Raw genomic sequence first — 25,613 nt, forward strand, 5'->3', positions numbered from 1 at the left:
CTTTATAATATTCCCAAGTCTTCAAAGAGTTATTTTTGCAAAAACTCAGCTGCACTTACAGGCATAAAGCTGAATTGTATCTAAAACCAAAACTGTATAGTGACCACAATCGGAACATACGACAGCTTTATTTTGTTTGGCAAAGGGGAAAACAACTCATGCACCATCTCTACAGAGCTCGTTCAACGCCAAGCAGATGATATCCGAGTTAGAGTTTTGGGATTTTCTTTCTTCCTTTTTCTTTCCCTTTAAAAAAAAAAAAAAAAAAAAAAAACCAACAAAGCCCAACATTTTGAACAGTAACAGATATGATAGATACAGGGAAATATACAGAATTTTATTAGTTTGATTACCTTGGCAATTATGCTATGAAACCCTCCTTTCATTAAATATTTAGATTAGTGGTTCTCAACCTGGGGGTTGAAACCCCTTTCATAGGGGTTGCATAACACACATCAGCTATTTACATCATGATTAATAATAGTAAAATTACATTTATGAAGTAGCAAATAATTTTATGGTTTGGGGGTCACCATAACATGAGGAACTGTATTAAAGGGTCACAGCATTAGGAGTGTTGAGAATCACTGCTTTAGATTATAGTTCATCTTTTCCAAGGTCCCTGGGGGTATTGTCACAACTTGACATTTCCAGTTTGTTAGTAAGGAGTATACTTAGCTTCATCTTTACCAAAACGTCAAATACATACTAACCTAGTTCCTTAGCAGTTACACTCCTTGCATTCATTTCTAAGAAAGGAACAGGGTGAGATAGTTGTTTATAAAGAAAGTATAATTCAGGTAACCCAAATTCAATCAGTCCTCCAACTGGACGGTGCTGATGGGCTTTGCTCAAGGTAAAAGGCAAGAGTTGCGTAAGGGTGGAGGGACAAGGTAGCTGAATAATTAACAAGGGCTGAGGTGCAGCAGTGGTGAAGTGCTTTCTTGGCCTGTGGATCTTCCAGGTTTTGATTCCCAGCACCACAGATAAAGTACAAGTTGCATACATTTCAGTGCAGTTAGAGAGGTTTAACTGGCTCAGCCCTGTGCTCCTGTTGTTTAAAGGATATTATAGAGCTGAATTTTGTGCTTCTGGGTAAGTCTCAAAATACTTTAGACTACCCAGCTAATAAAATCCTTTAAACCTCTATCCCTACCCCTTGAATAACTATTACCCTCTTGTATTTTCGTTTGAAATTAAATCATTCCCTCTTCCTACTAAACTTGGATGGGATTGGCAGCAACATCATATAATTCTTTTTAAGACAAGGTTTCACTGTGTAGTCCATGCTGACCTCAGACTCTGAGCCCTCACTCCTCCTCACCCCAGACGGCTGAGCACTGGCATTACAGTAAACAGTGTGTTTAGGGTAATATAGATGTGCATTCTCTCTCGGCTCCTGCCTTAACTACCTAAATCCTGAGGTTTTAGGCATGTGCCACCAAACGTGTGAGATCTTTTGTAAATTTTCCCTCAGTTTAGTCGCTGTTAGGTTTAATTACCGGGGTTAGCTCCTGGTTGTAATAGTTCCCAGTTCCTATGATGGGCATAAGGAAGGTTAGTCGAGTCTTAGGGAACTGGAGGATCTTGGGACAGGTGGGGTAGCAGGGCTTGCTAATTTCTAGTATTAGTTGATTTTACATTTTTTAAATTACTGTTTTCTCCACGTGTGGCTTTCTATTTCCCAAGGTTTGATTATCTCACTGCGTGGCCTTTCAATTAGGAAGAAAACTAGGATGGAGAGGAAGGGGGCTACTCTGACCCTTTAAAGTTGGGAAAGAGAGTCGCTCTGATTTTAGACATGGCCATTCTTTTTAGGTTTTTTTTTTTTTTTCAGCATGAAGGGTAACAACAAGCATATTGTAGGGGTTGGCTGCACTGTGGCCGTTGAAAAGTATAGGATTCTGAATTTACCACTATAGTAAAAAAGGCTTTTCTACTGTGGGTGAGAATAATCGTTTTTCTTCCAAGGTTGATAATAATGAGGTGGATGAAATACCTGGTGTGGTAGGTGTTTTCCACAGGAAGTAAGGAACACTGTTTAGTTTGTGCCTTTTACTTCTGACTTAGTCTAGTATTCAAGAGAGGGGACGGAGTGTGTATAGTGAGAAGTTTCCATGGGATGTCACATTCCTTAAGTCTTCAAGTAAGCCTTCTGCTAGAAATGAAGATAGGTCATTAATTTGTAGATTAGTACATTATCCAATTATCTGCAAATGTTAGTAAGTGCCAAATTCTGTAATTGTCTTCATTTTCAGAAAAGTTTTCATGAGATTTTTGTACAAGGTCCACAGTCAGATGCAGAGACTGCCAGAGCTTGCCAGCAGAGCTGGAAGGGCCCAGTGGTTGGTTATAATACCTGAGAATGTAAAGTGACTTAGCAGTTTGGCAGGTCATGGTGAAATTACATTAAACCAGGTAAGTTCAAGGTCCCTGAACTCCAGTACATAGAAGTAGTTTCTGAGATGTTTTGGCAGTGCTTTTTGTTACTAGGACAAAGCCAGTTCTAGAGGCCCTTTTTCAAGTTCCAGAATTTTTGACTCAAGTGAGGTTTTCTTCCAGGTTCTGTAGGAGCCTGCGGTACCCCGGGGAAGCTGGCAGTACAGAGCAAGGCAGCTTCTGCTACTGTGCAGAGAACTGTGTGTGTGTGGGGCCTTGGTTCCAAGAGAGCCTCCATACACTGAGGGGCAGAGCGCTGACTGTAGACTTTGGAAGGTGATTGAGGACAGTATGTTACTTCCAAGGACGAGCTCTGCACATTTTCGACAAACTGGAGGGGTCTCCTGTGCTGAACTACTTAGAGCATTTTAGTTTCTAGTGCACATGGAGGAATCACACCCTTTACAAAGCAGTGTACAAGCTAGCACACCTCCACACAGCATCCTCCTTGTGTACATAAGGAAACTACTCTTCATCCACCGACTGAAGCTGTCCACGGGGCTCGGAAAGGCTTGACGCTACCATTTTATTGCCCTTGTTTCCAAGTTCAGAGGGAGATACAGGTTCATCTGATTCATAGTCTTCAAATGAGCTGAAAAGATAAAGCAAAATTAGTTGATTAAAAAATTAGTTTATAAACATTTGGGTACACATCAATATAGCAATGCAGAGATTTTGAGTAGCCTGAAAATCCACCCTTACCCAACATGAATATAATTGAGCTGCTCTGAAGAGGGCACAGACTAGAACAGAAAACTCCTCCCTGCTCCCTGTAAAGCTCAGGTTCATGCTAGGATCTGTTGGAAAGCAGTTAGAAGCTTTTCGAATGTTTATACTGGTATTTCTACATGGGAGCATTTTATCATTCGCTCATTTTGTATTACAGCCTCTCTCCTTGCCCCCTAGTGACATATTTAGATGTGCAGTGTGTCTGTTGCAGACATCAAGTCCACTTGTGGATTCTCCTCTGTTCTAATTCCCTTCAAAGCCTAGTGATAGATAGCCTTGAAATGCCATGTCTCCCAGGTTCAATATTTATTTCTTGTGAATGATGGTTGCCTGCCCTGAGGTATTCAAGTTAAATATTCTGATACTAATTTGAGCCTAGAAAAATATATAAGGTCATTGGCTGAATTAGGTTCTGTGTTAACAGTGCTTGACATCACTGGTGTAGCTTAGGAACTTTGGCATGCTAGAGAAGTGCTTTATTCTGGAGCCACATATTCCAACCCCCTAAACTGTTTTGTTTTTTTTTTTTTTTTGTAAATTTTATGTGTATGAGTGTATGGCCTGCATGGATGCATGTGTACCGTGTGTGATGCCCAGAAAGGCACCAGAAGAGGGCATTGGATCCCTTGGAACTGGATTACAAATGATCGTGAGCTGCCATGTGGGTGCTGGGAACTAAACTTGGGTTCTTTGTAAGGGCAAAATGTGCACACCACTGAGCCATTACTCCACAGCCCCTCCCCCAAACATAATTTGAGTAGAGAAACATTTTTAAAAAAAGTGTCTACCTAATGTTTAGAAAAACTTCCGTGATTCTAGCTCATGGTGATGCTTGCCTGTTCACTGCAGATACCCCAGCTATGTTTCTATTCCATTACTCCATCCTTGAGGTGTTGCGGATATGTCATTGCAGTGAGCTATGCTGGTAAGCTTGCTTTACAAGGTGTGGTGTGCGATCAAAGTTATTTCTAACAATGACAAATCAGGACTGCTTATTCCTGTCAAAATGGGAAACATTTTTCTTTCCTTGGTCTCTAACTTGTTATGTGCAGGCTGTTAGTGTCTTAATACCTCAGTGCAAGTCTGAGAAAAAGGCCTATTTCAGAGTTAAGGCAGAAGTGATACTAATTCAGTAAATATTTGAACTCAAACTTTGCTGAGCTTGAACCAAATGATGGGATGCAATGTTACAGGAATGCCGGAATGAAATGGAATGGAACCAGCCTCTTCTAGCTCTGGTGGCCTGGGAGAGAGAGACAACCTGGAATGGTGGCTAAAGGGGTAAAATGTGGGTTCTGGAGCCAAGACTCTTAAGGTCAGATTCTAATCTGGGTCTGATCAGTATGTGACTTGGGACATGGTACCTGACCCTACATTAATATCTTTACCTCGTGAGTACTTTCCCACCAGCTGGAGGTGATCAGAAACTGCTAAATGTAGCTCATGTTTCATAGAGAAGTACTAGGGCTTATCTGAGCATGATTGTGACACATAACCCTATTGAGGGCAAGATTATTTGTGAATAAAAACAACCCCCTTTCCCTAACACAGTACCAGCTAGGTACCACACCATTCCAGCACTCTGGAGACAGGGGCATATCTTGGTATATACTTTTGAGTTCCAGGCCAGTCACACAGGGCTACAAAACAAAAGGCCAAACCAAAAGGGTTGATTCAGTAACTGTCATTTTGGTTAGTGTTGTGGAAACCTAGTAAGGCAATATCTGGAGATACATTTGACTTACAACTGGGAGGATCTGGTGGGCATGTAGTTAGAACAGTCTAAGGATAGAACTAAACTTACACACTTTGCCAGAGGCCACCTTATGGTCATCCAGCTTAGAACTAGTGGGGTTGTTGGAGCCTGATCCCAGCATTGTGAAGTAGGCTGTGGACTAAACTCATTTGTACTCTTGGGTAACCTTGATCTTTTTCGTGTTTCCACACCATTTCTGTGTGCTTCTAACCCTCTCTGTCCAACCTCAGCCTCTGGCTACACTGAGAGCCCTTTCACGTCTGGCTGCGACTAGATGCCTTTTCTAAGATGATAGCATTCCTCAGCCTGAACTCACGCTCCTGCAGAAGTGAGGCAGAATCCCAATAGTGACCTTTTCTTCCTCCCATCTTGGATCCAGCCAGTTGCTCAGCACATTGTACCCTATGGACACAGCTGCTTCTTCCTGCTTTCTTGCTTGAATGCTTACGTTTTTTAGGGACTGGATTTCTGGTTTCCCTTCTGCCATAGACCCCTTGCTGCTGCTATCCCTAGACATGTTTGGGCTTAGTTACAGTTTTGGGGTTTAGTGCCACTGTTTTCTAGTTACCCAAAATACCTGTCCTTCTGGCAAAATGTGTTCCATTTTTTTTGTTTTTGTTGTTTTTTTGAGACAGGGTTTCTCTGTGTAGCCCTGGCTGTCCTGGAACTCACGCTGTAGACTAGGCTGGCTTCGAACTCAGAAATCCTCTGCCTCCCAAGTGCTGGGATTAAAGGCGTGCGTCACCACTGCCCGGCGGAGGGTTCCATTTGTTTATCTGAGATAATATTCTTCACTCTAGGCTTCAGAGCCTCAATAGCTCAATGGATATTAGTGCTTACTGCTCTCGCAGAGGATTCGAGTTTCGTTCTCAGCACCCATTTTTGGTGGCTTATGGCTACCTGTAACAACACCTGCAGAAGATCTGACAGCCTCTTTGGCCCCCATAAGTACCTGTAGGTGTGCATTCTCTCCTTTCTTTCTTTCTTTCTTTCTTCCTTTCTTCCTTTCTTCCTTCCTTTCTTTCCTTTCCTTTCCTTTCCTTTCCTTTCCTTTCCTTTCCTTTCCTTTCCTTTCCTTTCCTTTCCTTTCCTTTCCTTTCCTTTCCTTTCCTTTCCTTTTTCCTTTCCTTTCCTTTCCTTTCCCCATCCTCCATCCAGTACTTACGAGCAGAAGCAGGTGGGTCTCCTGAGTCTAGGCCAGCCAGGACTACATAGTGAGACCCTGTCTTGATAAAGCCAATTGCTTTAGAGGTGTTATCTGTTACCATTTTTGAGTGAGCAGGGGACTCAGGATGAAAGCAGACCACACACAGTTCAGTATTCACAAGCATAAAACAGCAGCTTTCTTAGGAATACTGTTAGTACAAAAGTATAAAGGCAGACAATGTTTAAAATTCTGTCAGCAGTATCCCTACTTTTAGAACCTAGCTTTCCTGAAGTTTTCACTCAAATAATCAAGTTTTTTTTAGGGAAAACTATTAAGCTGGTTCTGCAAATCCTAGGATGGAAACACTGGAGTTTACAGAGCTGCTCTTGGCACATATATGGTGTGACAAAGGTCTCTATGTAGTTTCAGGTGTTGATTGGGAGTTGTGGTTTGGGCCAAGTTTCAGAAATTCTGATTATTTACAGAAACAAATGGCTAGAATATTTGACACAGGGCTTGCTGTGGGAAATCTCCGACATGGTGGGTACAAACAAAATGGTCACTAGTTCTTTACTTGGGAACCTTTTATAATCCAGAAGTAGAAGTGTGGATTAATTATATTTTAACTCACTCCAGATCCTCCCACTTCTGCACTCTTAGTACTGGGAATCCAGGCAGGCACTACCACACAGCTTTTGCAATAATACTGGGATTAGAACTTAGGGAGCTTTGTGCATGATAGACAAGCACTCTACTAACCGAGCCACATCCCTAGCCTTCATCTCTCTCTTAAGAAAGGTTCTACTAAGTAGCCATGGCTGGCCTGAAGGAGAGTGACATGCATAGTATGACTCTGACCTCCACATGTGTGTCATGACATGCATATGCTTGCACATGCACACACACATGCAATAAAAGTGCCTAATGTCTACCATCTCACTTTCCTGTCTCAGAAAGTTGATCTGCTTTAAGAACACTCAGTAGAAAAGCTAAAATAGTTTCTATTTTAAATGAGTGTTCTGTCTGCATATTACTGTGTGTGCACAGAGGCCAGTAGAGGGTGCAAGATCCCCTGACTCTGGAGTTTTAGATGGTTGCAAGTGGTTATGTGGGTGCTGGCAACCAAATCTGGGTCCTCTGCAAGAGCAACGAGTGCTGTGCCATCCTTCCAGCTCCTTAAAATCAAAACAAAATACTGCCCCTCCCTCCCCATTTTTAAAGATAAGGTTTCCTTATATAGTCCAAGCTCACCTCGGATGCATGGTGTCCCCCTCATGCCCAAGTCTTAGGATTACAGGTGTGTGTAACTATGTCTGGGCCATAAACTACCGAAATGGACCAGTTACTGCTTAGGGAACATTCTAAAGCATGAAAGTCTGTTTCTGAATGCTAGTAACACTGTTACTTAGGTGTGCTGAAGCATGAATAATAGCTATTTCTATTGCTTGACCAAAGGTGTTTTTAAAACTATTGTGTGTGTATGCGTGGCTGGTAAGTGTGTTTGTGGTAACATGTGGAGGTCAGAGGACAACTTTTGTGAAGTCGGTCCTTTCCTTCCACCTTTATTTGGGTTTGGGGAATCACACTCAGGTCTTATAGCCTTTACTAAGCACCTTTACCTGCTGACTCAGCCTGATGCTCCCCACACCTGCACCTTATTCAATTTAGATGTGTAGCTGTCTGGGCCCCCATGCCTATGCATGTGGAAATCAGGAAAGGGTGTTGGTGTTCTCTTCTGTTATGTTCTACAACTTTCTCTGAGACAGTCTCTTTCCCTGAAACTGGGGCTCTGTTTTCTCAGCTAGGCTGGAAGCCAGCAACCTGCTTTAGAGCTCAGGTTACAGGTATTTTGGGGAACTCTTGTTTGACTATGCAGGTGCTGGAATTCTAGCTTATTTTGTTGTAAGTTAAAATAAGGATGCTAATTATAAATAACTACATAACCTTTCCTCATATAGGGACTCTAGTTTTTCTGGGTTCACTCCTGGGTTGAATTTTTATGCTGGTCTTTGTTGTGATAGTGTGTCAGCTAGTCATGTTTATCTTCAGCGTCTACAACCTCAGGCCTGGAGTAATTTATCTGCTATGAAGTAGAGCTTGACAAAAGGGCAACCCATGACTGTTAGTACTTGTGGAAGGTTGTACGTGCTGGACTTGGTAAAGACATCCTTGTTGTGGGATTGGGTGGAATACTGTTGCTCTCTGTGCCCTATGGTAAGTATTTGCTCAGGCACTTCCGTAACCGTCTATCAGGTGATACGGTTACATAGAAGGCAGAAAAATGGTGGTTTGCCTTAGAGAAGCCTACAGTCCGGTGCTAAGATGAGTAAGTCCATCTGTTTCCACTCACAGGCCAGGCTCTCTTGGACATACTACACATTCCAGTTCACAGTCCACTGTTTACACAAACAGATAGTTACTGTATCAGTGATGCCATGTCCTGTGCTCTAGGAATGAAGCCAACAGCCTGGGTGATGAATGCTACTTACAGCTGACTAAACTCTACTGGAAGAGGGTAGGGAAATATGGCCATGGTCATAGAAGTTGTAGAAGTAAATAGCTACTGCTTTTCTTCTTCTTCTTCTTCTTCTTCTTCTTCTTCTTCTTCTTCTTCTTCTTCTTCTTCTTCTTCTTCTTCTTCTTCTTCTTCTTCCTCCTCCTCCTCCTCCTCCTCCTCTTCCTCCTCCTCCTCCTTCTTTTTTTTTGGGGGGGGGGCAGGGTTTCTCTGTGTAGCCCTGGCTGTCCTGGAACTCACTCCGTAGACCAGGCTGGCCTCGAACTCAGAAATCCACCTGCCTCTGTCTCCCAAGTGGTACTGCTTTTTATTACAAAGAACTTGGCTCTAAGATTTTATTTTCCTCCTCTCCCTCTTTCTCCTCTTCTTCCTCTTTTTCCTCCTCTTCTTCCTCCTCCTCCTTTTTTATTTTTTGTTTGGTGTTTCAAGACAGGGTTTTTTCAGTGTAGCCCTGGCTGTCCTGGAAGCCACTCTGTAGACCAAGCTAGGATCAAGATCTGCCTGCATCTGCCTCCTGAGTGCCAACACCACCTGGCTATATACATTGTCTTCTTTAAATCTTAAAATAGCTTGGTGTTACAGAGGTTTCATTGTGGAGGGGATCCTGTAACTTGGAAATCTGGAATCACACTAGTAAGTAGTGGAGCAAGAATTTGAGCTTAGTACTGTTTAACTCCAAATTTCTTGTGTGTGCTGTTTGTTAACTTTACCCAGGGTAGGCATAGCACCTGTTCCCAGTAGCTGGATGCCAGGTGTTTACAGGTACTATCTCTGATTCTCACAATAACTCTGGAAGGTAGTTACCAAGTCTTTTGAAACTGAGCTGGAGGAGTCAGGTAACCTGTGCAGCTGGTGACTGGGGCAGCTCTGAGTGGCTCCTAAGCCTCTTAACATTCTTCCTTTTTCTAATATGGATCTGGCAATTCTGCATGACATGTATCCCTGACTTATCTCTATTTCTTCTTGAGGTGAAGGCCTAGGTTGGAGCCTTTGGACTTTTAGGCACTGACCTAGCTTCTGGACCAGTGTGACAGGCATGCCTTTTCCTTTGCTGACACTCTAGTGCTTGCTGCACAGGCTGCTTGTCTTCTCTTCCCGAGAGACCTCAGCTCCCACACGTGTTTTCTGTAAGCCTTATCTCCCACCACATGAGCCGAGAGGTCTGTGACAAGAGTAGCTCATATGTACTGGTTGAATTTCACTAGAGCTGGTGGCTGCATTGCCTCTCGTGACCCTTTACCTGTGTCCCTGCCTCCTCTTCCTTTAGCTGTGAACTCTGCCTGCTTTTCGCTCCTGCTTGCCTCATCTTCATTCCAAGCACACTGGTACTCCTCTTAGTATGACCACAATTTGAAATATTTTTTTGCTTAATCCAATTGTATTTTCTCTTTAACTGATACTAAGTTTCTCTTGTGTTACTCAAACATAGTAGGTATTTAGACCCGATGTCCCCCACACCCTTTCTTTAAGGCAGGTTAAAAAAAATGGTGCTGGGAGGAGTGCTAAAAAAATGGGCTGGGGAGATAGCTCAGAGGTTAAGAATGGTTCCTGCATTACTTATTAGAGGACTGGTGTTTGGATCTCACCACCTGCATTGGGTGGTCACATATGCCTGTTAGTTCCAGCCTCAGGGAATATTCCACCACCTTCTGTTCTCTGTGGGCATGCACGAACACATAGAAAATAAACTGGGCTTGGTGGTGTATACTTTTAGTACCAGCACTTGAGAAGCAGAAATAGGTGGATCTTTGAGTTCAAGGTCAACCTGGTCTGCATAGCCAGTTTCAGGCAAGCCTGAACTGCCTGGCATGGGTGCTCAGAACTGAATGCCAGTCTTCTGCAGAAGCAGTCTGTGCTCTTAATCACTGCAGTGATGTTTGTTTGTTTGTTTGTTTGTTTGGTTTTGTTTTGAGAGATTTATCTGAGTTACAACTATTAGTAATTTATTTTCCAGGAATTAACTGATATCAACAATCTATCTACTGTTTGTGTATAGTTAAGAGGTGATGGTCTGAAGGAGAACTGTTTTCCATAGGCTCATATATTGAATTCTTGGACCTCACACTTCCCTGCTATGACGGACGGACTCTTAGATCTCTGGAGCCATAAGGCAAATTAAACTCCTTTTTCTATAAGTTGGTTTTGGTCATGGTGTTTTATCACTGCAACAAAAAACTGTTAATTTATAATTCATTACTTAATTTCCTTTTTGGGGAGTGGAGGGTTGCTGGGGACTAATCTCAGGGCTTTGCACATGATATCCCACTGAGCTTCACTCTCAGCCCACAGCAGCTTATAGTATTTCACTATTTACTATATTTAGGTCCCATTTATTTTCATGATTTGTTCTCTTTAAGAAGTAAATAAATATTTGCATAAATGAACTCTGTATAAATGAACTCCAACATGTGGTATTTGGACCTCACATTTTGAAAAGATGCAGAATCCTGAATTCAAAGTTTTCTTTTTAAAAATGATTTATTTTTGTTTGTGCGTTTTGCCTATATGTAAGTTTACTATTGTGTAAGGTGTCCTTGGAGGCCAGAAAAACACATTGGCCAAAAAACCAATTGGGATTATAGTCAGTTGTGAGTTCCATGGGGATGCTGGGGACTGAACCCGGGTCATCTGAAAGAACAGCGAGTGCTCTTTTTACTGCTGAGCCATCTCCTCAGCCCCCAAAGTTATTTTCATGCTAGTACTTGAATGGTATTCATGATGTTAAGCTTGACTGGAGGGATTTATATCTATACATAAGGTAAGATGAGGTGATGTAAATGTGGTATCACTAGGCCATGGCTGGAGTCCTGGACAGAACCAAAGGGGGATGGAGCTCAGCGCAGCAGTTGTCTGTGCTTCCTGGCGGGGGACTCAGGGTTGCTCTGCCTCTGGATTCTGATGCCATGATGGCCTAAAGCACTTGGAGCTGTGAGCCAGAATAAACCCTTCATTCCTTCAGCTGTTTCTGTAGGGCATTTGATCACAGAATGGAGGGAAATAATTAATATAATGTTGCTTAATTTCTTTTTGCAGTCACTTTGTGGGTAATGTATTTTTCTTGCTAAAGATTTTCAATTCTTTATTATTTTGTGTGATGAATTCACACTCATGGAGGGGTTGGCAAGCTATCTGATAAGCCAACTCTGTCTTCATACCTGTTTTGGTACAACCCATGAGCTAAGAATAAATACTTTTACCTTTTTTTAATTTCAAAGAAAAATCACAGGAATAATTTGTGATGTGAAACACTATGTGATTATTTCTGAGTTTATTTTTAAAGTTCTATTGGAATTTGCATGCATTTGCTTATATTTTATCTGCATCTGCCACATAATTGTAACAGGATCTACAAGATCTGACATACTTACAATCAGAGCTGAGAAAGAAAAAAATGTTGATTCTTGCTCCTGTGCATCCTTTATTTGCTAAAATTCTAGAAATTATTTCTATTGTTTTCTAGAGGTGTTTTTAAACCCCAGCATTTCAATAAAAACAAAAAATAATGCTTTCAACCTTGTCCATTCCATTCAGTATCATGCAGCAGTTTTCATTAGAAACATTTACTTTCTGGGTGTGTGAGATGGCTCAGTGGTAAAAGGCACCTACTTCCAGGCTTTCCAACCTGAGTTTGATCTCAGGATCCTACAAGGTGGCAAGAATGTATGTCTAAAAGTTGATCTTTGATCTTCAGATGTGCACCATAACATAGGAACCGTTAAAAAAAACCACCCCCAAAACAAAACAAACAAACAAACAAACAAACAAAAAGCCAATAACAGAAGAACTTCCCCATTTCTAAGACACTAACTGTATTTTTTAAGCGTACATTTTTTTCATTCCTCTGAACACTCATTTTGATGCCTTGTTCTATCTCTGTATTAACTTCTTCCAACAGTGAATGTCCTCATACTGTATTTTGTTGGTATTTCTCAACTGTCTGGTGTGTGTTCATTTTTCTTTATTGTTGGGAACAGACTGTTGCCTCTGCCTTGCTGGTTGCCTAGGGAGGGGAAGAGGGTTGGAAAGATGGCCCAGTCTGTCTGTGTGGCTAAGTGTGTGGGTGGCTGCTCTTTCCCTTCCAAGTTCCCATAGTCTTCACCTTTGTCTTTCTTTTAGGGATAGGATGGCATATAGAGTTAGACCTATGTGAATGCTGCTTCTGGTGTCCTCCTTGCTTCTAGGTTTTAGTCAAATGAGGGGGATCACTAAGTGCTGCTCTCATTATCTGTAATAATTACCCCTTGTATTCTGTTACAAAAGGCTGTCTGCTCCTTCCTTCCGGTCCTGTTTGCTCGCCATCTTTCGCCATCTTCTTGTGTCTACTTAAAGTGTCTCTTCTTTTAGGTGATTATCTGTTTTTTGTTTTGTTTTGTTTCTTAATTGTCATCTTCCATTGCCAGAGTCTTGCTATGTACCAGCTGTCCCCAACACATGGTTTAGTTGCTTGGTCTCTTGGATGTTGGGGTCTCAGGCATGAACCACCACCAGCTGTAACTCTTATGTACGTACGTGGTGTGGGAGCTGAAGACTGCAGCATGCATCCAGTCCACCTTCTTTTAATCAGAAGCCAGTCTGTACTGTTATTTTTTGGATGTTTTGTATCCTAATATGTATTCTGTAAATGCTTTATGAACAAAACTCACAATTTTTTTTTTAAATTAGGAACTTTACAATGTCTATAAATAATAGGATTCATTCCCCACCTCTAATTTTTTTTGTCTCTTAAGTCTAATAGTATCAAGAAAGCTTATTTACTTATTTAATGTGTATGAGTACTGTAGCTGCCTTTAGACACACAAGAGGGCATTGGATCCTATTACAGATGGTTGTAAGCTACCATGTGGTTGCTGGGAATTGAACTCAGGACCCCTGGAAGAGCAGTCAGTGCTTTTAACCCACTGAGCCATCTCTCCAGCCCCAAGAAAGCTTTTCAAGGAGTGCTTTTAAATTATTAAAATAATGTTTTTTGTGGTGATCATTATTCCATAACTGAACCATTTTAATAAGAAACTTTAGCCCTTCTCATTCATTGATCTAAAAACATGTGCTTGAATTATGACTTGAGTCTGTGCTGCTGTGTGCATGTTCTGTGACTGCATGAAACGATTTTACGTTTGGCTTTACTATTCTAGGTGGTTACTTTAGTTAACATTAGCTCTCCTAGTTGCCTTAGTAGATTTCTAGTAGATTTCTGCTGAGATGTGCTAATAAAACTTACATGTGTATTTTCTGTGCCTTCTTTTAATTTTTACACATAACTTCCCTCTCTTTATCCTAGTTTTCCTTACAGTCTATTTTCCAGCAGATTGTATTTTATTTTCTATCTTTTTAGTACAGTGGTTCTCAACCTTCCTAATGTTGTGATCCCTTAAAAGAGTTCTTCACGTTGTGATGACCCCCAACCACAAAATTCTTTTCATTGCTACTTTATAATTTTAATTACTATTATGAATTGTAATGTAAATATCAGTGTTTTTAAGTGAGTCTTAAGTGACCCCTGTCCCCCTGTGTGAAAGAAGGCATTGACCCACAGGTTGAGAACCTCTGTTGTATTTGGTTAGGCTTACTTTTATATTTAAATTGATGGAATAATTGATGGTTATTTTATGCCACTGCTCTAAGGCAACTGGAGGCCAGGCTTATTTATTTATACCTCCCTCATCTTGTGACATGCTTTTAATTAGTTAAAAAATTTACCAGGGCTACACAGAAAATCTTGTCTCAAAATTAAAAAAATATATTTTATTGTTGGGAATTGTTTTCCCTATCCTTGGTATTTTGTTTTTCCATAGGAAGTTGAGGATTGCTCTTTCCATGTCTGTGAAGAACTGTGTTAGAATTTTGATGGGGATTGCATCGAATCTGTAGATTGCTTTTGGTAAGATGGCCATTTTTACTATGTTAATCCTACTGATCCATGAGCATGGGAGGTCTTTCTATCTTTTGAGGCCTTCTAGAAGATTTCTTTATTCAGGGACTTGAAGTTCTTATCATACAGATCTTTCACTTGCTTGGTCAGAGTTACACCAAGATATTTTATATTATTTATGGCTATTGTGAAGGGTGTTGTTTCTCTAATTTCTTTCTCAGCCCATTTATCCTTTGTATAAAGGCAGGCTGCTGACTTGTTAGTTTTATACCCAGCCGTTTGGCTGAGGGTGATTACCAGCTGTAGGAGCTCTGGTAGGATTTTCTGGGTTGCTTTATATGCACTACATATTATCTGCAGGTAGTGATACCTTGACTTCTTCTTTCCAGTTCTCTTTCTTTGTTGGGTCTTTGTATGGTTTAGGTATCAGAGTAACTGTGGCTTTATAGAATGAATTAAGTAGTGTTCCTTCTGTTTCTGTTGTGTGGAATAGTTTGAGGAGTATTGTATTAGCTTTTCTTTGAAGGTCTAGTAGAATTTTGCACTAAAACTATGTGGCCCTGGGCTTTTTTTGTTACGACGTTTTTAATGACTGCTTCTATTTCCTTACGGGTTATGGGACTGTTTAGATAGTTTACCTGCTCTTGATTTAATTTTGGTACCTGGTATCATCCATTTCCTCTAGATTTTCCAGTTTTGTCGAGTATAGGCTTTTGTAGTAAGTAAGATCTGATGATTTTTCGAATTTCCTCAGTTTCTGTTGTTATGTCTTCCTTTTCATTTCTGATTTTGTTAATCTGGATACTGTGTCTGTGCCCTTTAGTTAGTTTGGCTAAGGGTTTTTCTATCTTGTTGATTTTCTCAAAGAATCAGCTATTTGTTTTGATGATTCTTTTCATCTTTCTAATTGGTTGGTTTCAGCCCTGAGTTTGACTATTTCCACTTTGGGGGAATCACCATCCCTGATCTCAAGCTGTACAATTCAGCAATAGTGATAAAAAACCACATTGTATTGATACACAGACAGAAAGGTCGATCAGTGGAATAGAACTGAAGACTCAGAAGTAAACCCACACATCTATGGACACGTGACCTCTGACAAAGAAACCAAAACCACACACTGGAGAAAAGACAGCATCTTCAACAAATGGCACTGGCCTAACAGGCAGTCTGCATGTACAGGAATGCAAATTGATTCATATCACCTTCTACAAAGCTCAAGTTCAAGTGGATCAAGGACCTCCACACAAAACTAGATACACTGAATCTAATAGAAGAGAAAGTGGGAAATAGCCTCGAATGCATTGGCACAGGGGAGAATTTCCTGAACAGATCACCAATGGCTCAGGCTCTAATCAACAATTGACAAATTGGACCTCATGAAAGTGAAAAACTTCTGTAAGGCAAAGGACACTGTCAGTAGTTCAAAATGGAAACCTACATATTGGGAAAAGATCTTCACTAACCCTACTTTTTTTTTTTTTTTTTTGGTTTTTCGAGACAGGGTTTCTCTGTGTAGCCCTGGCTGTCCTGGCACTCACTTTGTAGACCAGGCTGGCCTCGAACTCAGAAATCCGCCTGCCTCTGCCTCCCGAGTGCTGGGATTAAAGGCATGCGCCACCACGCCCGGCTACTAACCCTACTTCTGATAGAGGGCTAATATCCAAAATTTATAAAGAACTCAAGAAGTTAGACTCCCAACAAACCAAATAAGCGAATTAACAAATGGGGTACAAAGCTAAACAGAATTCTCAGCAGAGGAATCTTTTTTTTTTTTTTTTAAGATTTATTTATTTATTATATGTAAGTACACTGTAGCTGTCTTCAGACACTCCAGAAGAGGGCGCCAGATCTCTTTACGGATGGTTGTGAGCCACCATGTGGTTGCTGGGATTTGAACTCTGGACCTTCGGAAGAGCAGTTGGGTGCTCTTACCCACTGAGCCATCTCACCAGCCCTCAGCAGAGGAATCTTAAGTTGCTGAGAAGCACTTAAAAGAAATGTTCATCATCCTTAGTCATCAGGGAAATGCAAATCAAAATAACCCTGAGATTCCACCTCACACGAATCAGAATGGCTAAGATCAAAAACTCAAGCAAGAGCAGATGCTGGTGAGGATGTGGAGAAAGGAACACTCCTCCACTGCAGGTGGGACTGCAAACTGGTACAGCCACTCTGGAAATCAACCTGGCAGTTCCTTAGAAAATTAGAAATAGTTCTACCTGAAGACCCAGCAATATCACTCCTGGGTATATACCCAAAAGATGATCTACCATATCAAAGAACAGGTGCTTCACTATGTTCGTAGCAGCCTTATTTGTATTAGCCAGAAACTGGAAATGACTCAGATGTTCCTCAACCGAAGAATGGATACAGAAAATGTGGTTCATTTACACAATGGAATTCTATTCAGCTATTAAAAAATAAGGACATCATGAATTTTGCAGGCAAATGGATGGAACTAGAAAATATTCTGAGCAAGGTAACCCAGACCCAAAAGGACATGTAGCGTATGTACTCACTGATAAATGGATATTAGTCAAAAGTACAGAATACCCATGATACAACTCACAGACCATATGAAGTTTAACAAGAAGGAAGGCCAAAGTGTAGATGCTACAATCCCAATTAGAAGGGGGAACAAAATAACCATGGGAGGCAGAAGGTGAGAGGGAAGTAGGTGGGAGATGGGAGGCAGAGGAGAAAAGGGGGACAGGATCAGGTATGGGAGGGAGACAGGAGAGAAGCCCAGAGGGCCAGAAGAATGAATGGAAATACGCAGCAGTGTGGGGTAGGGTTCAGGGGAACCTCTAGAAAGTCCTAGATACCTGGGATGTGAGAGGCTCCCAGGACTCAATGGGGAGCCAAAATGCCGAATAGTGGGGATAGAACCTGAAGAGACCACCTCCAGTGGATAGACAAAGCTCACAGTTGAGGGACGGGGCTACCCACCCATCTTCAAAATTTTTGACACAGATGTGCCTATCTAAAGAAAATGAAAGGACAAAAATGGACGAAGAGACTGAAGGAAAAGCCACTCAGTGTCTGGCCCAACTTGGGATCCATCCCATGGACAGGCACCAAACCCTGACACTATCACTGATTCCATGTTGTGCTTGTAGACAGGAGCCTAGCATGGCTGTCCTCTGAGAGGCTCTACCAGAGCTGACTCAGAGGAAGATATAGCCAACCATTGGACTGAGGTTGGAGAGCCCTTTGGAAGAGTTAAGAGAAGGACTGAATGAGCTGAAGGGGATTGATTGCAGCCCCATTGGAAGACCAACAATGTCAACTAACCCTAACCCCTGGGAGCTCTCAGAGACTAAGCCACCAGCCAAAGAGCGTACCTGGGCTGGTCTGTGGCCCCTGGCACATATGCGGTAGAGGACTGCCTTGTCTGATCTCTTCAGGAGAGGATGCCCTTAATCCTGTAGAAACTTGATGCCCCAAGTTGCCCCACCAGGGGATTCTGGTGGGGGTGAGCTGGGGGTGGGTGGGTGAGTGGGGGAACACCTCTCAGAAGCAAAGGGGGAGAGGTGAAGGGGTGGAGAACTCGGGGAGGGGGGGCCAGGAAGGGTGGCAACATTTGGAATGTAAATAAATAATTTAAAAAAGTGGAAAACAAGAAACAAAGCTACCCTATAGAAGAGGCAAATCAGACCTTTAATCATTGCTGCATTCCAGTAAAGTGACAAGCCACAATTGTCATCAGTTATTATTAGTATCCCTGGATATACTTGGCTTCTGACCCTCCTCCTCATGCCATTTTTTTATTAAAAAAAGAATTTCACATATGAAACCTTAGTTTTTTTGCTAACTAAAGAAAAACCTCCAGATTTAAAAAGATCCTGAAGACACCGTGCTCTAGGTATAAGTAACATCCTCCAGTTCCCAGTGCTAGAGTGGCTGAGGGTGGAGGACAACAAGGTCCAGGTCAGGGGCTGGAGAGATGGCTCACTGGTTAAGAGCACTGACTGCTCTTCCAGCGGTTCTGAGTTCAATTCCCAGCAACCACATGGTGGCTCACAACCATCTGTACTGGGATCCGATGCCCTTTTCTGGTGTGTCTGAAGACAGCTACAGTGTACTCACATACATGAAATAAATAAATCTAAACAGAAAGATCAAGGTCAGTCTCAGCCCCTTGACAGTGGGGTTCGCTGGGGGCTGGGGCGGTCGGGGATGGTGATGGGGATGGGGTGGGGAGGGAGGGAGCAGGAGGCACTACCTCTTGGAGGACTATTTCACATCTCCTACTGGACTGCATATTTCCTGTTTATCCTTCCTCTCTGTGCTCCAGGAGGCTGACCTGATGGACAAGTCAGGGAGTCCCCTGGTCTTATGGAAGTCGAGAGGTGCCATCAGCAGTTGCTGAGGACATGGAGAGAGTGGCATGTGTGTTTCTAGCAGCTTGTTCACAGGTGAGTTTCCTAGTTTGGCAAATTCTAAATCTTGTCAGGGCCCTTTCACAAAGCTACTATTTTTGGCTCTGGTGTTTCATGTCCTTGTCCCTTTAGGCTAAGACATGGAAACTGTTGCTTAGTTTGAGGGTCTGCATCCATCATTGCTTGGTTTCTATAACATCCCTTTATCTCTTTGTAGACTCTTGACAACCACCTAGTTTGTGTACACTTTTCTACTTGGTGTGTCCTGAGAATTCATCCTATATATTAAATGACATGTACACTGGATAATTCCACAAACACCATAATTTGTAACAGTGAAATGTTAAAAATATATCAATAAGAAGAGTACAAAGTAATAATTCAACAGTAAAATATTACAGTATGCATATGTGATATATACAGTAAAATATTACAAAGCTATAAGTCATTCTGAGTTAAGAAAATGTCATTTCCCTTGCAATATGAATTCAGAGCTCCGTAACTCTCATAATCAGATGTAGATAGCATATTTGTAGTTCCAACAAAGTCTAAGAAAAAAATTATAAGGAATTTCTAAAGAAGTCATAGAAAGTAATGGAAAAAACTGATAAATGATACAGTTGCAGAAATGTCCCAAGTAGTACAATTTTTGGAGAGCTTTCTTTCTTAGCATGATCCATATATGGAACTTTTGTTTGACTCTTCCTGATAAAGGTTCATTTAACACATGATCCATTTATCATTTAGGGGAGGTTCAAGTCTGTAGCTGGGGTGATTGACTATTACAGAGTTGTGCTCAGTGATCTTGGATTCCATGAAAGGTGTGACTCGTTAAAGGCAATGGGGCATGAGAATGTCAGGCAATCAGTGAGGATTGTAAGAGAAGACTACTGGGACCATGTCATCCCAGGTAAGAGAGCTAAGCCGGATACATCGTTTTTATATTATTTAAAGAGGAAAAAATAGAGAAGGATTTTTTAAGGGTAGTTGTAGTATTTCTGACATGGGCAGCCCTGCTAGAGCCCTGACAGAATCAAAGAGATGCACTTACCCTTCCTGGAGCTGAACCTGGGCAGACTCCTCAGTTACGAGAGCCTCGTACTCCTCAGCCGCAAATCTGTCCCAGTCAGACGGCTCAGGGCCATCATTTTCAACATCCTGATTAAAGGGAAGAATTAGAATAAAGGCAGAAATTGGAAGTAGGTATATTTATGTTATAAATATCATAAGTGTATGCCGCTGAAAACCTATCTGAAAAGTATTCTAGTATAGTGAAAGAGGGACTGAGGCGACATTCCACAGGAATCTGCCCCTGGAATTAGAAAACTATGTGTGCTCATAAGCAGCTTACATGTTTTTGGTCACAATTCTATCTTTTAAAAAAAGATTAATTTGTGAATCATGTATATTTTTAGCATTTGCAGAAGTCAGAGGGGGCACACTGGACTTAGACAGTTGTGAGTCACTATATGTGTGCTGGGAACTGAACCTAGATCCTCGGCAAGAGCAGCAAGTGTTCTTAATCTCTGAGCCATCTCTCCAGCTCCATGATTCTTGAAAAGAAAAAGAAATTTGTGTTTTTTTGTGTGTGTGCCTACATGATCTGAGTGGGTGAGCGTGCATGCATGTGTGGAGATCAGAGGACAACTATATGAAGTCTGTTCTCTTTCCATTCAGGGTTTATTGATGATCTAACAGATGCTTGCTCACGACAAAGAAGCGTGTCTCTATTCGTATGCAGAACATTTAAAATTGATAGCCATACACAGGAATCATACTCGAAGAAGTGCTCCAGTATCTGAAGTTGTCTGTTATGGAGTTCTGTTATTACTTAGAAGGGTAAATCTATTTACCACACTATCTTGGAAGTGCATAGCACAATTAAACCAAGGTCAGTGTAGCTGATATATTTTTTCAAAACTACTTTGTTGAAACTAATTTCTAATGGTATGTAACTACCTACAGCAATCAATATAGTCCACTAGGTAGCAAGGACTTAGAGATGGAGGTTACCTAAACTGCGATATTTCTTATGGGATGAGATGTATTCTTAGTACCTATTAATTACTTGGAGGCAGGGTCTTTCTACATAGCTCTGGCTGTCCGGGAACTTGCTAGGTCGATCAGGCTGGGCTTGAACTCAGATAATCCCTTCTCCTCTCCCATCCCTTCTGCTTCAGACTTTATTCTCCCTTTTCATATTTGATCAGGTATTTTAAACACTGTCTCTTTAAATACAGAAAGCCTATATGCACAGACCATTTAATATGCAGCATATATACCTTTAGTACTCCAGCTCTGAGAGTTCAATTTCAATGTATACTGTTACCTTCTGGACTGCAAAAGGATCTCTTTGTTCATGGTCCAAGTATTTCTCCAGGTTAAAGAACGTGTCGTAGAAGATGTGGGCCATTCTGCACCTCTTCAGATCACGCAGAGTTATTCTGCCTATGAAAGACAAATATACCCTGTAAACTTCACTGGCAGCTCTTTTGACAAAAGAAAAACTCACTGATGTTGAAAAGTATATGTATATGTCCATTTTATTACAAATTGCATTTTTAAAAAGGTGAGAAATTTTAACTTGTACATGCCAGTGGCTTTAGGTACATTCATGATGTATAACCATCAACACTGTAACATTATCCACCCGCAACCCAGCAAAGAACTGTAGTTTCCAGAGCTGAGGATCGAACCCAGGACCTTGCCTTTCCTAGGCAAGCACGCTCCCATTGAGCTAAACCTCCAATCTCAGAACTGTAGTTTCTTCAAGAAGTCCTCCCACTGCCATGCCTCTTGAGTCACTAATCTATTTCTTTTCTTTATAGAAATTCTATTTCTAATAATAATGGATTTGACACTCATAATCAGAGAGAAACTACATTTTTTTGTAGTTGGGAAGCCTATAAAGGCAACTCTGGAATGCTAAATACATCAGGACACGACAGAGCTCTGTGTTCATTCTGTTTAAGGACGACAGTGTAAACTGCTGTTCTGTTGGCCTTACCATCACTAGCTGGCTTCACCAAGTCAAGCATCTGGCACAACAGATCATGGAACGGCAAGGGCTCAATGCCCATGGCTTCCATCCGTTCACACTGCTCTTCATAGAAGTACTCTAGCTCATACATGGAAAGTATACCATCTCCATCCACATCCATGCAGCGGAACCAATACTCAATGCTAGGATGAAGAAGATGCTTGTTAGCATGGACCTGGTAGAGGTTCTTTTAAAGTAAATTTACATGTGTGTTACAGATTATGCTTAGCTTATAAAGGTTTATTAGAAAAAACAATGGAGGGCAGGAGAGATGGCTCAGTCATTAAAAGATAGGTTCACAACTAAAAATACACACACACACACACACAATGGGAGGTCCCTTCTGCCATCTGTTTTTAAATTCCAGAATCAGTCATTTCCAAAAGCCAATTATTTTGCTTTTTATCTTGTATTTTCAGACCAAAAACCCATATTTCTCTCCAGTTTTCTGTTTCAAGAATTGTGCACTGATTTTACCAACAGATGATATTTTGGCCTTTATCACTTCTATTTACTTAATACAGTAAAACTGTTCATTATTCAGAGTTAATAACAGTATGTTCATTTTATCTCTCATTTATTTTGCTTCCCATGGCCTTATTACATTACCCCTTAAATTGCCACAGTTGTTTAGATACAGATTCAATTACAGCAGGTATTTTAACAATTGAATTTTCTTGAAATATCCTTTGATTCCTTCTGACTTAATTTCCTATGGTCTGTTTGGTCTCTATGCCTGGTTCACAATTTCATCTTGAAGTTCTTTTCACTATTGTCTCTCTTGGATCTCAATTTCTCCCATCCTTTGACATGGCACATTATCTAGTAGTATTTTAAAAAAAGAGTTACAGCAGGTAAGTCTGTCTGTCTGTGTCTGTGCATGCATGTGGAGGGCAGAGATCAACATTGGTCATCTTCCTCAATTGCTTTTCCACATTTGACACAGGGCTTCTCATTAGCCAGATAGCCTATGCTAGTTGACTGGTGAGCCCCAGGGTCAACCTGTCTTACCTCCCTAGCATGGGGATTACAAGTGTGTACCATGACTGACTTTAAAAAAAACAAAAAAAAAAACCAAAAAAAACCCATGAATTCTAAGGATCAAACTGAACTATCCATATTTTTTTGACCTTGCATTTCTTTTTTTCTTTTTTAAATTTAATTTATTTTAAATACATTCATACTATGTCATCTAAGCTGGCCTCCGATCCCTGGGTCACGTGATTATCCTGCTCTAGCTCTTGAGGAGCAGAATAGCAGGTACTTGACCCTCCTGGCTCAGCTCTCAGAGGTGGAGAGTCTCCTTTCCCAAACCTCTAATTTGGCATTATAGCTAATTCTAGAATTAAAGCTCAGTAGTGCTTTTCCTTCCGATTTTTATCTTTATTTTATTTTGAGGGGGCCTCACATTGTAGCTTCTGTATGTGATCTACTAGGATTTGACTTTTACATATGATACGGGTATACAAATTATTCTTAAGGGCAGGTGCCATGCCCATGATTAACACAAAATCAACTCAATGGTAGGTTTGGAGTTTGTCTCCCAATGCTTTGTCAGGGCTCCAACCCCCTCAGGCCAACCCCTTACAGATCCTTTATGTATATTTTACATCTTCTGGTTTTGTGTTTTTATGGGAATTGTCGATGTGCAAATGTGTGTGTGCCTGAGTTTGCAGGTGGTTTTTTGGACCTTTCCTTAGGCTCTTCTGTTTTTGTTTTGTACTATCCCAATTAGTTTGTTTTTATCATATTATTTTTAGATGTTTGTCTGTGTGGATTTGGATGGGAGGGGAGGGTGATCTGGGAGGAATTAGGGGAGGAGAATCATAATCAGAATGCCTTGTATGAAAAAATATTTTCAATAAAAGAAGAAAAAAAGGCAGCCCAGCTAGAAGAACATATCCCACAAAAAGACAACAGCTTCTGGGATAGCCCCCGTTCCAGTTGTTTAGGACCCACATGAAGACCAAGTTGCACATCTGCTACATATGCACAGGCCTAGGTCCACCTGTGTATGCTCTTTAGTTGGGGTTCAGTCTCTGAGAGCCCCAAGGGTCCAGGTTAGCTGACTCTTTGGTCTTCCTGTGGAGTCCCTATCTCATTAGGAGCTGCAATCCTTCCTCCTATTCTTCCATAAGAATCCCCAAGCTCCATCCACTGTGTCTCTCAGAGTCAGCTGCTGGGTAGAGCCTCTCAAGGGCCAACGCAGCACTATTCTTTTTGTTTAGGATTGCTTTAGTTATCCAGTGTTTTTTGTTCTTCCATATAAATTTTAAGGGTGCCTTTTCTACTTCTGTGATAAAGAGCACTGGAATTTTTATTGAGATTGTATTTTGACTCTGTAGATTGTTTTTGGCAGGATGGCCATATAATCTATTTGGGGAGTAGAGGAAGGGCTGAATGAATGTGTAAAGATTGGGGTGAATGTGTGTTATTTAACATGGGCATGGCCCTATCAAGGATCATGCTCCATATCCATGGGAAACTGGCAAAGCCTTCCTCTGGTCTAAGTGTGAATGTTGATGTTTGCAAGAATGAGTGTTTAGAAATGATTGGCCAGTGTGTGTACTGCTTTTGGATGTTAACAGTCTGAGACTGCTTGCTTATGGGCTCTTCATACCGAAACTAGCCAACCCCTGAGACCCCTCTCCCTATACTTAATAAAAGCACTGTTTTGTGAAGTTGGTGTTACTCAATTAGGGTATGCATGGCTCACCTGACCCCGGTCATTTCTCTGTCTACTAATACTCTGTTTACATGACGTATTACATTTATTGATTTACATATATTGAACCACCCCACATCTCTATAATGAAGTCAGCACAATCATGGTGTGTAGACTTTGGCTACTTTGTGGGTTCTTTTTGCCATCCTTCTGCACCCCTTGTCTTCTACCCTTTCAATCCTCTAGCACTAGACAGGAGAGAAAAAAGGATAGAGGAGAAAGGGGGTAATGCTATCACTAGACTCCTTCCTGCTGATTAGGCAAGTTTGATCTTTGTTTGATCTTTGCATATGACTACTTAACAAACCACAACTAATAGCAGCCAGCAGCCAACTACCAACCCACGCTGCCTCTTGGGGCCGTAGCATTTTTATACCCTCTGAAAAGTCCCCAGAATTCCAAACATCGCACAGTCACAGAAACTATTTGCAGCTGGCAAAATCACACCCCTGCTAGAGCACAAGACAAATCATAGTCAGCTGCTTTAGACAATCTGAAGCAGTCCCATATCCCTATACCTGGGATTAAAATGAAAACTTACTCTTATACTACTACTGTGTTTTTTTTTAAATAAATAAAAATTATCAGTACAATGGTACTTTTTCATGTATTCTTGAATTTGGTTTGTAGATTATTTTTATATTCTTCTCTCATATACTATATCCCGACCACTGTCTCCCCTCCACCCCCTGTCCTTCTCGCTCCCCTAGATCCACTACTCTTCCCTTTCCATTCAGAAAGGAGTAGGCCTCCTGGGAGTATTTGTGTTCATCAACGAAATTGTTCAAAATCATTTTTTAATTATTTTGATACAGGGTCTCACATGTAGCCCCTAGCTGGCCTGGAATTCTCTGTATAGACCAGGCTGGATGAGAACTAATAGATCTACCTGCCTCTGGAATGCTGGGATTAAAGACATGTGCCACAACAAATAGATGAAAATTTATAAGAAGAGTTTGAAAGTATTCTTCTTTTTCTGTTTTTATATTATAATTTCAGAATGATTGG

The 25,613-nt window shown here is 41.2% G+C and overlaps 1 protein-coding gene across 2 annotated transcripts in view; it reads right to left on the reverse strand.

The window, feature by feature from the left end:
- Window positions 1-112: 112 nt before the first annotated feature.
- Window positions 113-25,613, reverse strand: part of Ppp2r3a (protein phosphatase 2 regulatory subunit B''alpha) — a 133,097-nt gene continuing 107,596 nt past the window's right edge. For both annotated transcript variants that reach the window (XM_021171945.3, XM_021171946.3), the window contains 4 exons: window positions 21,848-22,023; window positions 21,170-21,288; window positions 19,892-19,998; window positions 113-3,031 (listed from right to left, as the gene is read on the reverse strand). In XM_021171945.3, the coding sequence (XP_021027604.1) occupies window positions 2,905-3,031; window positions 19,892-19,998; window positions 21,170-21,288; window positions 21,848-22,023 (529 nt within the window). In that variant the 3' untranslated portion in view covers window positions 113-2,904. The remainder of the gene's footprint in view (window positions 3,032-19,891; window positions 19,999-21,169; window positions 21,289-21,847; window positions 22,024-25,613) is intronic.

This window comes from Mus caroli, unplaced genomic scaffold (assembly GCF_978045245.1).
Source record: "Mus caroli unplaced genomic scaffold, Mus_caroli_1 scaffold_11, whole genome shotgun sequence".
Lineage (NCBI taxonomy): Eukaryota > Metazoa > Chordata > Mammalia > Rodentia > Muridae > Mus > Mus caroli.